A 17,238-nucleotide genomic window follows, 5' to 3' on the forward strand; every position below is an offset into this window, starting at 1 on the left:
AATAAAATAATTCGTGATACAGTTGTATGGGACATACTTAATAGTCTACCATTTATGGTCAGTCACATCTCTAGCGCGAGCAACCCAACGCGTCTCAATGTTTGGATCTTGTAATTTAATATAATATCCTAAGTAAGTGGCCTGTGCCTAGCTGTGGGACGTATATAGGGTTTATGTATATCCTAAGAAATACAGTTCATTCAATTATTTGTGTGTGGTTTTATTATAATTACCAGCGCTCCCTGAAACAGTCATGTAGTGCAGTCTGTATCGACCGGTCTATACTTTAAGTTGGTGATACAGACGTTTACTTACTAACCTACGTACTTAACGTGCTCCATCTTACTTCACATTGTCATTTACCATCGGAGGATAGGAATTATGGCAGCGGCGTAGCGTGGGTGTCGGCCGCCCGGGGCGGAAGACAATTTTGCCGCCCTTTTATTTAGATATTTCAATTTAATGTATACTATACAATACATACATTAATTCTAGATAAGTTTTCGGCTAGGACAGTCATAACTATTTTGTATTATATAGGTTAAATTGGCCAAATCGATCAAGCCCTTTTTATGTTATGTCGTGACAACGGAAAACTGGTTTCATTTTTATATATATTATAGATTATAGATTGTGAAATTTGTTTTGTCGCCCCTGCCGCCGCCCCCCCCCCCCCCCCCCCCCCCCCCCCCCCCCCCCCCCATACGCTACGCCGCTGTATTATGGCAGAAAAAGTATTAAGTATATTAAATTTGATATAAGAAAATGCTAGACAGAGAATTATTATTACACATCTTCTAGGACCACCGTGGAACGTTAACAAACCAACTTAAATGATTTTCAAGATAAGTAAATTAGTTAAGTTATTCAGTTAATACATATCTACGCGTAGGATATTTCTGTTAACCTTGGTGTTCCCTAGAACCTGGACCTACTCTGCGTCTCTCGACCTTGGTCTGGCCTCTAGCCAGCGGACCGTGAGAGTCACTGAAGACGTCACCACACTCATTTCACCGATAATTTGCCATACCTCATGCGCTTCCGTCTTTACTGCCGTGATATGTGAATTAAACATAATACGTTTGTTCCTCTACGTTTTGGAAAATTACAGGGAAACAATGCCTATCATCAAAATAAAGCGAAATATGCTTTTTAATAAATGGCAGATTAGGCACATAGAGTCGTCACTTATTTACCTAGCTATCTCTGGACAAACAGGAAGAGAATATTTAGTTATATATAATACAAAATTCCTCTACGATAAAGACAAAATCCAAAATGCAATATCAAATCATACAAAATTTAAGGAATGTAACTAGTTACCTGACGTTAATTAATTTGAACGTAAGTTAATAGTTACCTAATTAAGTTTGTTGAACGTGTAGACTGAAATAATCCATAGGTAGTACCTACTTATACCTAGAAAAGTACCTAATAATTATCTATCTACTTCTATAACAGATTTACCTAGTTACGAACAGGAATTTAGTTTCGTCTATTGTCTAGTTACCGTAGTCTGAGAAAGTCTTAATTTAGGCAGGTACCTTATTTCAAAATAAAGCAGATGTGAAATAACATCAATTTTGCAACTTAAATTATAGGTACTTACTTATAATAATTACGGTACCTATATCTAGCAAAATCGGGACATTATTGGCTCAATGGTATAAAATGATTGGAAATAGGTCAAATTAGCATTACCTACTTAAATTGAAAATTATGTGGAAGACAATTTAATTAATACTTCCTCATCGCATTGAAAAAATAATGGCACGCGACGCCCCTCGAGAGTATTATCTGTAGGGTGACAATGATGCGTTTGCCTGCGTCATTCCATGTTAGCAGAAGGACGAGCTGCCTACAAACGGACTCATTACCTCCCTAGTGGCCATTGTCAATTATAAGACAAAAACTCCCACGGTTTATAAAGGTCTGCGCGTACGCGTCTGCACACAGAGCGCATCTCCACACTATACACACAACCTGTGTCGGCGAGTGCTTCACTACACAAAGACATTGTAGACGCGACGTTACGTTTAAACCAACGGAACAATGTAAGTAAATTAAAATCAAATATGCACAAACGACATATAGGTATCAATAAATATCACTTTTGCAAATAAGAACTAGTTATCTACACAAAACGAAGAGTGTTTCTACTATATCAATGATACGCACAACAAATTCGAATTGCAAAGTAAATCTATTCATTGAATATTTACTTTTTTTTGACGAACCTATTGTAGGTTTCCCTAAGATAGTATGAACTACTTAGCCGGGCAAATAGTGAATGCTAAAAACTCTCACCCAGTATTGTATGTTTACATTTTCATTTAAATGTTTCTGAATACGCACTGCTTAGATCAAAACATAGATACAAAACTTGACATAGAAAGTAAGATACTAAGTATTTTCTTGTTTTTACTATACTTTTTCAAACTGCATCAGTGCTGTTTTGTAACAACGTTAGTGTTTTTTCTAAGGCAGAAAAACTAGAATAACAAAAGCACCTATTGCTAAAGCTACTATTGTAGAACACTACTACTATGTATTTACTAGGTACTCTACAGGTAATCCGTTCGATTTAGCATAACCTTTAGGTATTAGGCATACCTAGGGTTTTATATCCATATTTAAACTTCGTATCGAAAGTTATATTTTGGTTACTCATGGCTGTCCGCACCCCATTATTAATAGCGGTGTGACTTTATGTAAAGTATAATGTATTATAAAATAATATTTTCTATGTTGTTTAGTTTAGTTGTTTGATGTTCCTCCTCTACCTCCCTCTGCCCACCCCTTCGGGGATGTGTCCGTGTTGCTACGCTATTGATATGTTTGATTAAGTTATCTATATTTAACCACTGAATTCGACTTTGTGAATTTGAATTCATGTTTATAGGCTTGCTGCTATTCACATTCAAATTATTTATTTCGGGCTTCATTCATATACCTACGTTAGTTACTATTCTAATGTTAGTAATAACTTATACTAAGTACCTAAAACTAATAGGTACATTCGAGCGACAGTATTAAATTTACGTTCCTGAGAAGCACACTTCCCTGATTATATTTGTCAACAGAAAACACATTAGAATTCTGTGCGAGAGAAAACGAAAGCAGGATAAAGTTTGGGGCACCGGAAAACATAATATTGCTGCATAATTAAGCGGAAATATTTGGTATGTTACGTGCTAAGTAGACCATAAATACTCGTGTATATATTTCTGTTATTTTCTGATGTCCACATTTTCTACACAAAATAATAAATATAATATTTTTTTAGACACATGAAAATAATACTAGGTATTTAATCTTCTATCGTGTGGGTTGGAGGGTTACTATTGAGCCGCCAAAGGCCCCGAGTGGATAGTCACCGCGCTATTATACAATCAACTATTATCAGTAACATAAAAAATACTTTATTGCACATGCAGGAAATACAAAATCTATTTCGATCTAGTATCTACGTTTTTTTAAGGAGTAAATAATGAATGTACGTAGGTTCGTACATAAACTCACCTGCAATTTCCAATGGAAAAGGCAGGCCCACAAGTGCCTAATCAGAACAAAACTTGCAGCCACTTGAATTCAAGTCGAGTCTGACACGACCCACGAGCCGTAAGATGGGTACCTATATGAATCGTATTTACAGGGATGATACTATCGTCGGCCTTATGGCGGGCCATTTATATGGTCTGTCACCTCTGTCGGATTTTACGACATGCCTAGGAAGATAAACAGTTGAACGCGATTTATGTTTGTTATTCGCTCCCAGTTCCGCGTAGTATTTATAATTATGATTCAAGTAGTATTTGGCACGTAAGTTACCTACTTAGTTACTTAGCACCCTCAAGTCTCGGCTTCAACCATATTACTTGTATTATATTTCTGAGTTCTTATTTCATACGAGATAATAGATACCAAACCACATCTCGAATTCTCGACGACTTAATTACTGTCTTTCATTTCTAAATACAAGTATTATGGTACATATATACCTAATTGGTTCAATGGCTCTCAATATTAGTGCTTTCAGACTTTACTACTGCCTATTAAGTAAGGATAATGAAACAAGTTCTTTTCTTTGATAACACAAGCTATACATCGTCGTAACTCGAAAAAACTTTCTCGTAAGTACCCAATAACAAGCTTCATTTAGCCTTAGTGTTGGTCGTTACGGGTCTTTATGCTGAGACAAGCCTGGCAGCCAACAAAATGTCTTCATAGAACCCCGCTACGGGAAATAGGTTGTTTGTTACTTAGTAAGGTCCCATGGTAGTTTACTTACCCAAACCTAACTACTAACTAGTTTAGACATTGAGTCTTATTGTTAATAGAAGTAGGTCAGGAACGTAGCACTTTTGCTTTCATTCCATGGTCTGCTTACCCCGGTGGGAAATAGGTGTAAAAAAAATATAAAAAGTCCAAAGCGGATCCAGGACTAAGCAGCAGGTATTAGTGATTCGGAAGGCACGTTAAGCCGTTGGTCCCGGTTAGTACTTAATGAAGTAAGTAAGTAGTCGTTAAATGAGCCATGTCAGAGGCCTTTGGCGGCTCAATAATAACCCTGAAACCAGGGTTGACGATAATTCACTTCACAACCCACATGATAGAAGAAGAAATGATAAGAGCCCTTTTTCCACTCTAGTAATAGTAAAGTACTTACCTGCTTAATATTTTTATCATTGCATCATGGTTCTTGAACTATGATAATGAATCGCGGAATAGGCTCCTGCATACATAACAGTTGTAGGTCAAGACATTAGCGTGAGAATGATCTAACAAACTGCCGATTATTTACTGAAGGTCAATGTGAAAATGTTTTGTATGCTAGAGAAGGAAGCATACGTGTTGTACAAGACACGAATATATAACTAAAAACATAGTAGTTTGTAGTGCGTTTACATTTATACAGAAACTCTCGCCCGTAATCCCTAAGGGAGTGGGTAGAGCCACAAGAAAGTAAAGACAAATGGCAGCCACTATGCGTACGAAGTCCTAAGACGAATATACTCGTAATGAACGTTAAATTAATGGCGCATCATGTTAGAAAGGACAGAATATCTCTGGCATAAGTAGTGCTTTTCTTTTTTAGGAAGCCCCGGGTTTATTGACTTCACTAATAAATAAATTATTGTGACAAATTGTTGAAGCTCTGCGTACCACTACACCTTAAGCTTACTTGTTAATTTTGTAATTTCCGATACACAAAAAAAACTACAGTTGTACTAAGTTGTTAGTTACGAAACACCTAACTAGCTCTAGCTTAATTTCTAGCTTTCATTCTATAATTTTGTTTCAGATGGGGTTACGTATGTTACCAATCCTGATATTACTATTTGGATGCGTATGCGCACAACCAGTAAGCGAAGCTCAGGCGTCGGAGAAGGTTGCTGTTTTTCAGCAAGATGTAGACCAAGACAAAGATGATCTCAAAACTGCTGCTAGCAGTACATGTAAGGAGCAAGCAATAGACCCTATTCTTATATATAGACTTGTATTTAGACTTGTGATTGGTGTTTGGTACCTACTCATGGCCAAAGATACATCAATCAAAGTAAAGGGTTTTATAGAGCACTCGCGCAATCGCAAAAGCATTTTTTATCACTGAAATAAAACAACCCAATGAATACGTTTGACAATTTCAGATACACGTAGATACTCAGACTGGGGCGGCTATCCCAGCGGTTACAGCGGGTATGGAGTAACAGGTTACGGAACAGTAGATGATAAATACAACTCCTACTATGGCAATGGATACGATAACACGTACGGATATGGCGGCGCCGGCGGGTACAGTGCGGGTTATGGCGGAGGCTATGGCAGCGGATATTCTGGCAACGCTGGCTATGGGGGAAGCAGATACGGTGGATACGGATTGACTGGATATGGAAACGGTGGCTACGGCGGCTATGGCGGTAACGGTGGTCTCAACTCCTACTACGGCTACAATAATCCCTACTACCAAGGCGCTTACCAACTCGGCTATGGCTATTACAATAGAAAACCTGGATACGGTAACATTTACAGCAACGGTATTACCCCCAGCTTAGTAACTGGGTACAGAGGATATTCAAGAAGATAAATTGTGAGCAGAATAATATTATGAATTAGTTTTATATTTTAGATTTAATAGCTTAGTTAGCATCCTATTAATAAGTTAACCAAAGTATTATCCAAAGCTATGATAAGATAAAACCAACGCAAGTCTAAAATTACAGTAACTGAGATATTTACATATTACAGCAACCTTAATAAATATTCCATTGACCACTAAGAAATGAACAATAAAAGAGTAATATATTTTGAAAACTTTTATTATTATTACTAACAGTGTGACATACAATAGTTAACCGTAAATTACTATTTCATTTTAAAAATCGCAGTACATAATACCGTAAAAGAACATTCAAAGTGATTGTCAATGCTGACTAAAGATAAAAATGTTTCAATTGCTGCAGCAAAAGAGTGGTGGGAAAATTCTACAACTAGTCAGAGCCAGAAACACTCGTCTGTTTCTTCATAGACTTCAACGCGCGCTCCCGTAATTTCTTTTCGAGATCTTCGTTGTTGACCTTTCCCTCCTCCTCCTCTTCTTCGGCGTCATCGCTGTCAGAGGAATCATCCTTCTTTTTTGACATCCTCTTATGCTTTTTGTGTTTCTTATGCTTTTTAGAATGTTTTTTATGCTTCTTAGCCCTCTTCTTCTTAGGTTCGTCACTTTCCGAATCTGATTCAGATTCAGAAACCTTCTTTCTAGCTTTCTTCTTGGAAACCTGATCACTATCTGAGGAAGATTCCTCCTTTTCGCGTTTTTTTGCTTTCTTGTCACTGTCTTTGGTTTTCACTTCCTCAGAGTGTTTATTTTTAGCAACTTTCTCATCTCCCTTTCTGGATTTTGTTTCCGGAGACGCTACTTTCTCTTTAGTTGACTCCACTTTTTTACCACGCTTTGTATCTTTTTCAGAACTTGTAGAATCTCGTTTTGACACTTTCTTTTTAGTAGTTTTATCATCTGAATCAGAACTGTCATCATGAGAATCCTCAGACTCCACTTTCTTTTTAATTTGCTTACTGTCGGCCTTCTCTGACCGTGAGTGATCGGCAGTTGAATCTTTGCGTTTTTTCGATTTTTTGTCATTATCAGAATCTTCTGGAATGTTCTTTTGTTTAGACTTTGAACTCTTAGGTTTAACATCTTCCTCAGAACTTGATTCCGAACTTGATGAACGCGATCTCTTTTTCTTTGCTTTTTTAGCCAACTTCTTCTTAGAAGTTTTCTTACTTTTCTTTTTCCTATCGTCTTCAGAGTCGCTGGAAGAAGAGTCTTCAGACTCGCTCTCACTTGACGAACTTTCCTTTTTAGCCTTCTTTGATCTTTTAGAGACAGTTTTTTCTTTACGTTTCGGTTTAACTTTACTCTTGGACTTAGCTTCTCCACTGCTTTCACTCTCGCTTTCTGTTTGACGAGCTTTTCGTTTTTTCTTTACCTCCTGAGGTTTTTCCTTCTCTCTCTCTTCTTCGACGTGTTCTTTGCCGGAAACATCATCGCCCGACCTCTCTGCTTTTTTGTTATTTTCAATTTCGTGTTTCCTTAAAAATGGTGATGGCGTACGAGAAAGACTTTTAGAATATTCACGCGCGGATGGGATAGGGATGAAATCTTCCCTTTCTTCCTCCTCTGATTCAATGCGTTTGACGTCGTTCTCTCTGTCATTGTTATGGCCAGATTTATCATTTGCCACGGAAGACTCTCTGCTTGAAACAGATGCCGGGCGCTCTTTAGAATTTTCACGAGGAGCAATTGGCTCAAGTGGTTTAAACTTGTCGAGTGTTTCTGAAACAACAACACACCAAGTTAAAGAAATTCTTAATGTAAGGCAATATAGAATTCAAACTCTTTACATTATGCATATTGAGAACAAACCTTTCCGCGGAATAGAAACAGACTTCTCCAAACGCTCCTTGATAATATCGCTCGACCTTCTTTCGCGGGATTTCCTATCCCGGGATCGTTTCCTGTCCCTTTCCTTTGATTTTCTGGCCCTGCTAAATAGAAAATTAAAATAAGATATGCTTTCTCCACCAAGAATGTACAAGTTCACAAAAGCGTAACAAGTTATGATAATACATACATACATAAAATCACGCCTATTTCCCGTTGAGAAATGGGGAATATGCTAATGTTTCAAATACATTGAATGTTTACCTGGACCTGTCAGGCGAACGTCTCTCTTTGGATCGTCGGTCCCTGGAGCGGCGATCGCGCGACACCCGGCCCGAGCGGCGGCGAGAGCGGGAACGCCTCCTTGAGCGCGAGCGGCGACGGTCGCGCGACCTTCAACACATTGAATATCACAACTAAGAATGCATAATAAAAAAAGAATCTTCATGTTATTATGATCGAGAGCAACTAAATGTTACATAGATAATTGAAAAACGGTCTTTCGTGAATAAAAAGCGAAGCGCAACGAATTTAGCGAGCAATTTACCTGTCCCTGGAACGCCGTCTACCACCCGACCTCGAACGCGACCGTCTACGTCTTTCCAGCGATCGGCGTCGTTCACGCGACCTTCAAGGATAATCTTCGCTATAGTATGCTTGTAACGCAAAACCAGCTAACGAATAACCATGATACAAAATACTTCAAAATATTAAGATGAACTCATATAAGTTTAGATAAAATAATGATTAAAGTCTGATTTGCGAAATATTGACTCAAATAAGCAAATTAAACTGGCTTGATAAAATCATAATTGTTAATAGTGTTGTTTCCAGCAGACACCTAATATTGTTTTAAGTTATAACTGACATTTTCTAATCATTTCGTTTATATACACAACCCGAGTGACGTAATTCTGTCAAATTATACGAACTTAAGTTCCTAACCGTATAATATTTAAAGAGTTTAATATTTCTGCCTAAAGTTGGCGTGTGCCATCAAATTCTAGTCTGTCGCTTTTAGCCGAACAGAAAATTACAGATATAACTTAAAATTAGGTGTCTGCAGGAATCAGCACCATTGTAACGCTAGTAAAGTCAAATTTTCTAGTATAATTTGTGGTAGGCAATCAAATAAGTTACCGTTCCCTCCTCTCTCGCTCACGTCGCCGGCGCTCCCTCTCCCTCTCTCTTTCCCGCTCCCTCTCACGTTCGCGTTCGCGTTCCCTCTCGTGGCGATCCAACGACCTGCGACGGCTGCCTCGACGACGGGACTTGCTTCTATAGCGAATATAAAGCATAACACTTTAAAAGTGAATCGAATTAGCCACTTATAATTAAAATTACAATCAATTAAAACATTTTAAATTATTGCACAAACAATGCATGTCAATCTTAAATACCGCCCCCTCTCGCACCTGGTTCAAATGGCCCATTATACTAGCTGCGTTCCCGCGGAGTATTGCCAAAGAAACAACCTGTTGAACCAGGAACGAGCCGGCGCGGGGTCACCATCGCGGTCTCTGCGCCCACAAGTGCCTCCCCAACATGGGAATGAAATCCTTGGCCGCCGAGCACCACACACCCGAAGTTTCGACAGCAAAAGGGACAAAATCATAATATGTCCGGCTTAGGTTCCCATATTTCGCCAGTTTTTGGCTAGCAGCCGCTCCTGCGGTCCGAGTAGTACGGGGCAGGTGCGATGCTGCAAATGTGCAAACGTCCTATGGGACGCGACGTGCTTTGTTATGACAAAGCACACCCCCTCTCCCGGAGTACGAGCGTGAGCCCGTGTGTGTAAGAGTGGTAGGAGGCCCGATCTTTTACCGTCTATACGGCTCAGACTCGGCTGCTTTATATAACCAAAACAATATATTTGAGTAAACCAAACATATTGTTTTGGTTATATTTTTACCCTATAACCCTTGCGCAGCGTTTAGCTGCAAAATCATAGGTCACATTTATTCCCTAAAGACCGAAAAGAATAAAACTTAGAAAATCGCATTTTCAATCAAAACTGGTTGCATTTATTTTTCGTAACTCATCCTTCAAACGGGATACCACTCCTCGTTGCTCCGCATTTCATAAGAAATTTATGACGAATTTTAGCTGGACAGTATGGAGAATTGTCAAAATTTTGCAACACTCAACAGTGATGCCACCCACATTTGAGCTTCTAGTTTTTACCCTCATTAGAATATAAACTTTTATAATTAAATAATAAACATTGAATTATACTTAACCACTTTCAAATAAATAAGATGTAACCACTTCGTGTTATTGAGTATCGATTTCAATATAGTCGATGAAACTAAATGTTCAATCACTACAAAACAACCCGCGATAACAGGGCATGGGGGGTTAAAAAGGCCACATTGAAACAATTCATCGAAAAAGCAATATCGCAATTTGACATTTGCGCATAATTATAAAAGTGCGCAACGCAAAGAAATATCAAACAGCATTATTGCTATTTTAGATGAATTGCTTCACTGCGGCCTTTTAACCCCCCTGATAATCAGCCTTTATTGTCTGGTGACAATGTCGGGGTTACGAGGGTTCGTAAGACACGGTTTTCTAAACACAATAGTTCAACAATGATGATTGGATTTTAAATGGATATTACGCCTTATAACAAAGGCAATCATTTTATAAAGTTAAATATCACAATTACATTTCCCGTTAGACAAACTCCTTCCAAGTTACGCATTTAATACCAGAATACGGTTCTAGGTTGTACTGAACTGGTTGGAAGAACCAAGACAATTATTATTTTTTTTATTGAAAAATTACCTCTCTCGACGTGAGCTGCGCCTCGGGCTGACGCTACCGGAAGAATCACGGTTAGATCTATATTGACGTTTCTTGTGTGACGACTGCTTCTTGACGCTTCCGCCTGGAGTACAAAAATTTACAATAAGTACTAGTTATGATGATGATGATAAGTACTAGTATATATGTTTCTAACCTACCATCCCAACCCAGCCCAACAACAAAAGATAATTTAAGAAAACACTCTTCCTCAGGCATATGCATTTTCTCAGGATATTTTCTTTCACAAATAACTATTCCCATATTCAGATTCCCATATTACTGATCTGCATTTAACTGTCAAAATTTACTAATAAATAAGGATTTAAGGGCTGACTTCGACACTTGCTTATACAGAACTTTTCGGGCAGATAGTAGCACAGGGCCTTAGCCAAGTTGCAAACGATTATGACAACCAACAGTGGCCAAAGGCTATGTAATTGCATGACACCGTATGTCAATCCCACACATTGTTATCACTGTCACTGTATATTGTCATAATCGTTTGCAATTTGGCTAACCACGTAACTGGTTTGGCTTGGCAGAAGACCCGATTACTCTAGCCATAGAGGCAGCCAATCAGCTCGCGACACTAAACACTTCAGGACCCCGATACCGACCACGCCGGCGTGGTCGACGACTTCCCTCAATCAGCGCTTATCGCTATCGAACTACTAAGGTCGATTAATTCTTTCAAATATTTTTCCTCTCAGACGACGCCCTGAGCCGAGGTTCGCCCCCAACTGGGCACCCTCATGCCTGTTGTATTAAACGTTGTACCGGGTGAGAGCCTTCAGCGCTCCCCATTTGTCCGGCCAAGTAGTTAATGCCATCTGCGGCAAATCTACAATAAGTCACGTCAAAAAAAAACTAGACCTAAGTTTCCCTGTTAGTAACACAATATGGACTGTTGTCTGAAATAAAAGTCTATTATTATCAACCCACTAGTTTTCAGTGACCACTTATCATCAGTCGGTGTTAGTAGTAACTTACGTGATGACGCCGATGTAGAACGTCTGTCGCTGGAAGAGCGCCGCTTCTCCGCTGCAGGCTTCTCGGCGGCAACTTCTTTCCCACCACCAGGTGACCTGAAATAAATAGGGTATTAGCCCATCGTCCAAATGAATAGTCTAATATGTATAAAGACAACATGATTTCTAAAGTATTTGGGATGGGTTTCCACCAAAGCAGAAAGGTGAGAGGACTCAAGCGGAGATGTGCAGGAATCGACCAACAGTAAGAAAGCAACGTGTCTTCTCTCTCGCTTTCTCATACGCTACGGTCGGTCTAATCTTCACGTCGTCGCTGATCATCTTTCCCCTCCGCTTTGGGGAAACCCACCGACTTTGACGACATGCCTGAGTTTGTCCTGAGTCAACGGGTCTTCTTGACTCCTAGACAAACAGAAGAAATAATAGTTGGAACTTACTTGGCACTCTTGGCAGGTGAGGCAGAGCGCGACTTGCGGCCGTCTTCGGCCTTGTCGTCCTTCACTTCTTGCACGTCCTTGTCGTCACGATCGTCGATATTGACATGTTCTTTCTTAATATCCTCCTCCTCTTCCTTCTTCTCTGGAGACTTGCCGTTTTCTGTACACAATATAGGGTACACTAAATAGCTGATATCTCTATAGATGTCGCATGCGGTGTCAACGCAGGTAAATGTCGTACGTCTATTGGTGGAAACTCGGGAGTCGTGGTATTAGTCGCGTCCTGCGTGATGTGTTAGGCCACTGGGGCCGTTTAATAGAACTTTTAATTTATTTATTTACTGATGTTGTGTTGAAATCAAAAGTATACAAAATACGTCTACATAGAGTTGAATTGAAACATAATACCTAAACATTAAAACTACAGTTTCATTCCGAATGTTCAGTTCAACAAAACTAATAGCAGAAAGTGATAAGGCCTAATCTAATTCGGTTCAAAACCCTTTATTGCACATTAATAAAGACACACATAAAAGCAGTATTGAGATGATGTGGTGACTTCTTTGCATGACTTCCTACAAAGAAAGGCAATCTATTTCTATCTTACCCTTAAGCTCAGGTAACTTGATGTCATCTACTTCCTTGGCCTTGGACGGGCTCTTCTTGTCGCGGCTGCGCCTCCTCGAGCGCCGTGGGCTGCCTCCGTTGCGATGTCTGTATCGAACAAGCATTCAAACTGTCAATACCGGTACCAAAACCGTATAATATTTGAATGTACATACTTTATTTAATGTCGTAAAGAAACAAATAAAGAAAATAGTCAACCTGCTAAAGTTAGCTTATGTGAAGTTTTTTAACTAAATCATCATCTCCCAAGCGTTATCCCGTTTTCTCAGGGTCAGCTCACCTAACCAACAGATTTGACAAGTCCAGTCTTTTACAGAAGCGACCGGCGTCGCTCCCTGGGCCGGAGGCAGGACCGCGACTTCGACCCCCGGCGCGGCGATTTTCATTCTATATCAATCAATGTCACTCACTTCCTGTCCCCGGACCTGTCGCGCGACCTGCTGCGCGAGCGGCGTCGCTCCCTGGACCGGCGGCGCGACCTCGACCGCGACCTCGACCGCCGGCGATCCTTGTCCTTTTCCTTGTCCTTCTCTTCCAGCTGTAAATAAGGAAACTATAAGGAATCTTCTGACATAAATAGTTAATTGATATTTTAATGGAGAGATACTGTGCGTCAGAATCACTTTATGAAAATCTAATCATCAGTTAATTAAGACAATTATATAATTTATCAATTATTAAAAAATGTTATAACCTGGACTTTTACTTATTTTTTCAATGATATTAACTATTTAATTATACTCATTATAAAATAAATATATGACAATTTATTAACTTATTAAGCACTAGGAAAAACTAACTTAGACTCTCTTACCATTCTCTTCTTGATCTCTTCTTTCTTCTGCTGAGTAAAGGTTTCTGGTATGCCATTTTCACTGGCTTGAGCACTTAGTAGCAGCTCCCAGAGTTCTCCCATGAACAGGCGAGCGTTCTTGCCATTCAAGAATCCAGTCAAGTTGATCTGCATTTTCTTGGGACAAGGAAACTAGGGAGCCGAGGGTACGGATCGGGAAAGAAAAAAAACTCTAGTTAGTAATCTTGTCACCTTACTACACATTTTACACTGTAACCACCTGTCGTGATTAGCCCCCAATTTGCTTGTTATTCTTTTTTCCCTTGGATTAGAGCTTGGATATTTATCTGGTATTTATCTTGGATATTTACAGTTAATTATAAACACATTTCATAAGAATCAAAAACATAAAAGTCGTGAAGAGCGCCAAAAGATACGTGTGTCAATCAAAGATTATAATAATTGGCACAGAGATGACTCGGGTGGGGAAGCGACAGAGGACAAAAGTTGTACATCGTGAGATTAGGTTTCGAGTCGCCACCCGCTGCGAGGCCGACGTGGTCTCGACACGACGGCCGCGACACGACGCCGCGCAGCCCGCCGGCCGCCGCGACGCTCAGCCTTGCGCCGACGACGCAGGAAGACCAGTGATGTCTTCTTTCTTCCACTTCTTGCATCTGTAAGGGTTTTGCGAACACCCACATTATGCTGAACGCAAGGCCGAACGGGACTTCCCCACCTCGAGTCAAATCCATCTCTTGACGACTTTCACAAGGTTTAATTCATCTCATTTGTTTCCAAAGCTTGGGAAATCCATATAATGTATTTTCTTATATTGAGTTAACATTGTTATAAACTCCCCGTAAATACCGATTGATATGCTAAGTCGCCTCCGATAGGGCGGAGTCGGGGTGGACAGGCGGGGCGGCGCGCGGCGGCAGGCGACGGCAGCGGCGGCGCACTAACCGGAGGTGGAACCATAAAAATATCCATACGGAATCAATATACATTTAACATCATACTTCAATTGCAGTTTCTTTAAATGTAGTTGAAACACCAATTACGTTACCAAAACACACCTATCTAATCAACGACTGTAAAGAAACTGCAATGATTACATTCTCATGGTAATATCTTAATGAAATAAAATGAATTAACCACCTTCTCTTCCAATTGGTTATTGACATAGTCGATGACCACGTCGTCTTCCATCTTCAGAATCTCCGTAATCTTCTGGGTGATCCATGGCTTCAGGACATCCAGCTTCACCTTGGACATGTCCACCTGGACAAAAGAAATTCAATAACTTAGAAATAAATTTTCTTAATTTATTATCTCATGTGCTCATAAACAAAATATGGCATTTATATAAATACAAACTATTTTAGAAAAGGCATGGTAGGTTCCTATCATTTAGTGTTATTAAAACAAATCAATATAAAAATATGTCATTTTGTAAAAGCACACATTTTCAAGTACCTAAACTTAAGTAGGTACCTAAAAAATATATCTTTTTATTGATTTTATTGACAGAAGTATAATAATTAGGTACCTGTTGAGTTAAACAATCTCCAAACTTCATTTGTTTCATGAGCTTCTTCTCCTTGTCGCTAAAGCGCGTGTCTTGTTCGGTGCTTGTCCCCTACAACACAAACAACTTTGGCTGTTTTAATGTTTCTAATTTGTCTTATGTAGTGTGAATTGAGGTTGATGGCTAAATTTATAATCCCAGGTGGCTAGCTCAATAGTAACTGATTATTAAGCTGTCCCTAACAGGGTTGCTGTAACAACTAATACATGCATAACTACAGGAAGAACAGCGTAATGTGCTATTCCAAGCACAGAATGATCTTACATTCAGGCACAGGTGATTCCAACCCTTGGTGTCCTAAACATATCAAACTATTGAATGCACAACCTCACAAAGTAATATGTACAGGTATTTAAATATTTTTAAGGTTATGTAGATTTCTAATTTCGCTTAAAAAGAAATCCCCTTTAGGTTTTGCTGCGAGCCACATACAAATAGAAAATTCTGAAGCCTTATAAACATTGTATGAAGTGTAAAGAATCGAATTTGTGTATAAAATACCCATTAATCATGCATTACAGTTCAAACAACATAACCAGCAGTAACATTTTTACTGCTGGCGAATTGCTCACAAATAATTAACAGGACACGTAATTCGATACAGTTGATATAAAAACAACCTTAAACTTTGGTTATATTTTGTACAACGCGGCTAAATGAGAAGCATTGATTTTTGAATGCGTCAAATAATCACTGGGAATTCCAGCACATTATAAAAGATTCCATACAAAGGTTTTTATGTCTAAAAACTGTTTTTTAAATAAAAATGTATTCTTACCGTGTACATCATCATATTGACAAAACGTGGAAAATCAATACAGCTAAAAACTGCTCGGGCGTAGAACCCCAGAGGCGATAGGACGCCAAAAACTTATATGGATATCTCACTATGTATGAGTTCTACGGCGATAAAAAATATTTTAACGCGTTATTTATTATCACAACTCTTTAAAACACATTTTTCCATATTCGCTGCGTAAATTTCAAGATGTATTATAACAAAATCGCGAAATTCACATCAACGCCAAAGCCAGAACGTGACCGAAAACCGCCATTTTGATTTTATTTTTTTAAGAATTCTGCGCTAGGGTGTCCAGGTATTTGAATAATGAATATAATCGATCTTTACCGATCTTCATTATTCATTTTATTTGTTAATAGAAAAGCTAAAAAATAATAAAATGTGTGAAAAATATAATAAGAAATAGAAGACGGACTGGGATGGGATAGAAACATAAAAATCGGAGTGAGATCCAATCATTTTTATCGATTAAATTTAATTAATTTGGCTGCTTGAAGAATATCCTTTGCTTCTTCAAAATTCAGCCAAGAGTGTGTCGAATAAACCCACAATAGGGTTTCGAAGACATTTATGTGCGGCGCTAATATCTGAAAAATATATATATATATGTAAGGCTCGTGCCTTAATAATATAATGAGTCGTTTTTTTATTCATGATCCATTTTTTTTGCTAAATAGGTATTGTTGCCGTATTTGTTTTAATAATTGTTTTTTTCGCCTAGTTTTTTAGGAGCTACATTCAGTAGCCTTCTTCAGAACCTGAATAATAACCATCCATAAACGTAGTGGTTAGGTACCTATATCCTCTTTGCCTAGGGCAAATCAAACAAGCCCAACACAGACCAAGTAGAGATGCTACGCATCAGACGGAAATGTTCCATACACAGACCAAGTAGAGATGTTACGCATCAAATGGAAATGTTCCATAGTAAAAAATTACTCTGTGGAAACTGCTCTTATAGAACATGACAGCTCTTTTTTTAAAATTGAATTATTTGCCTTGGAAGTTAGTAGGTTTGGGTGGTAGCAATTTTAGCCTTTTTAAGCCTAAATCGCCTCCCCTTTTCACCCTCGTGATAAAATCAAATTATTTTCATTTGGAATGTGAATTTGAAATGAAATAGGTAGTGCTATTTATTAATTATTTTATTTTTTAATGGATTGTTTTCTGGATCTCATGTACTCAGAGTAAATTCTTTCACAAATTGATGTCAGAGATTTTTTCGTGGAAATCACACGCC

At 38.8% G+C, this 17,238-nt stretch overlaps 2 protein-coding genes across 5 annotated transcripts; one reads left to right on the forward strand and one right to left on the reverse strand.

The window, feature by feature from the left end:
- Nucleotides 1-1,938: 1,938 nt before the first annotated feature.
- LOC126366891 (protein suex-1-like) lies at nt 1,939-6,315 on the forward strand. Its single transcript, XM_050010230.1, has 3 exons — nt 1,939-2,054; nt 5,306-5,459; nt 5,652-6,315. Exons 2-3 carry the CDS (start codon nt 5,306-5,308, stop codon nt 6,086-6,088), a joined length of 591 nt encoding a protein of 196 aa, XP_049866187.1. The 5' UTR covers nt 1,939-2,054; the 3' UTR covers nt 6,089-6,315.
- LOC126366890 (peptidyl-prolyl cis-trans isomerase G) lies at nt 6,305-16,261 on the reverse strand. Of its 4 annotated transcripts, none has more exons than XM_050010227.1 (14): nt 15,975-16,261; nt 15,158-15,247; nt 14,767-14,889; nt 13,627-13,797; nt 13,223-13,350; nt 12,793-12,899; nt 12,186-12,345; nt 11,750-11,844; nt 10,739-10,841; nt 9,089-9,226; nt 8,496-8,576; nt 8,213-8,341; nt 7,931-8,049; nt 6,305-7,840 (listed from the first exon to the last, which is right to left on the reverse strand). In XM_050010227.1, exons 1-14 carry the CDS (start codon nt 15,987-15,989, stop codon nt 6,492-6,494), a joined length of 2,808 nt encoding a protein of 935 aa, XP_049866184.1. In that variant the 5' UTR covers nt 15,990-16,261; the 3' UTR covers nt 6,305-6,491. The 4 variants fall into 4 exon arrangements, with proteins under 4 accessions (XP_049866184.1, XP_049866183.1, XP_049866185.1 ...); XM_050010226.1 differs by having other exon boundaries at nt 7,931-8,052; XM_050010228.1 differs by lacking the exon at nt 15,975-16,261 and adding an exon at nt 14,476-14,566 and having other exon boundaries at nt 7,931-8,052.
- Nucleotides 16,262-17,238: the final 977 nt, after the last annotated feature.

Source organism: Pectinophora gossypiella, chromosome 5, assembly GCF_024362695.1.
Source record: "Pectinophora gossypiella chromosome 5, ilPecGoss1.1, whole genome shotgun sequence".
Classification (NCBI taxonomy): Eukaryota; Metazoa; Arthropoda; class Insecta; order Lepidoptera; family Gelechiidae; genus Pectinophora; species Pectinophora gossypiella.

Excerpts from the sequence above, each read along its gene's own strand:
- LOC126366890 (XM_050010226.1), bottom strand. Across the intron at positions 12,900-13,222 it reads GACAGGTCCGGGGACAGGAA|ACATCGCAACGGAGGCAGCC; the intron begins GTGAGTGACATT and ends TGTTCGATACAG. Across the intron at positions 8,053-8,212 it reads CGTTCGCCTGACAGGTCCAG|CAGGGCCAGAAAATCAAAGG; the intron begins GTAAACATTCAA and ends TTTTCTATTTAG.
- LOC126366891 (XM_050010230.1), top strand. The coding sequence starts at position 5,306 with ATGGGGTTACGTATGTTACCAATCCTGATATTACTATTTGGATGCGTA. Across the intron at positions 5,460-5,651 it reads AACTGCTGCTAGCAGTACAT|ATACACGTAGATACTCAGAC; the intron begins GTAAGGAGCAAG and ends TGACAATTTCAG.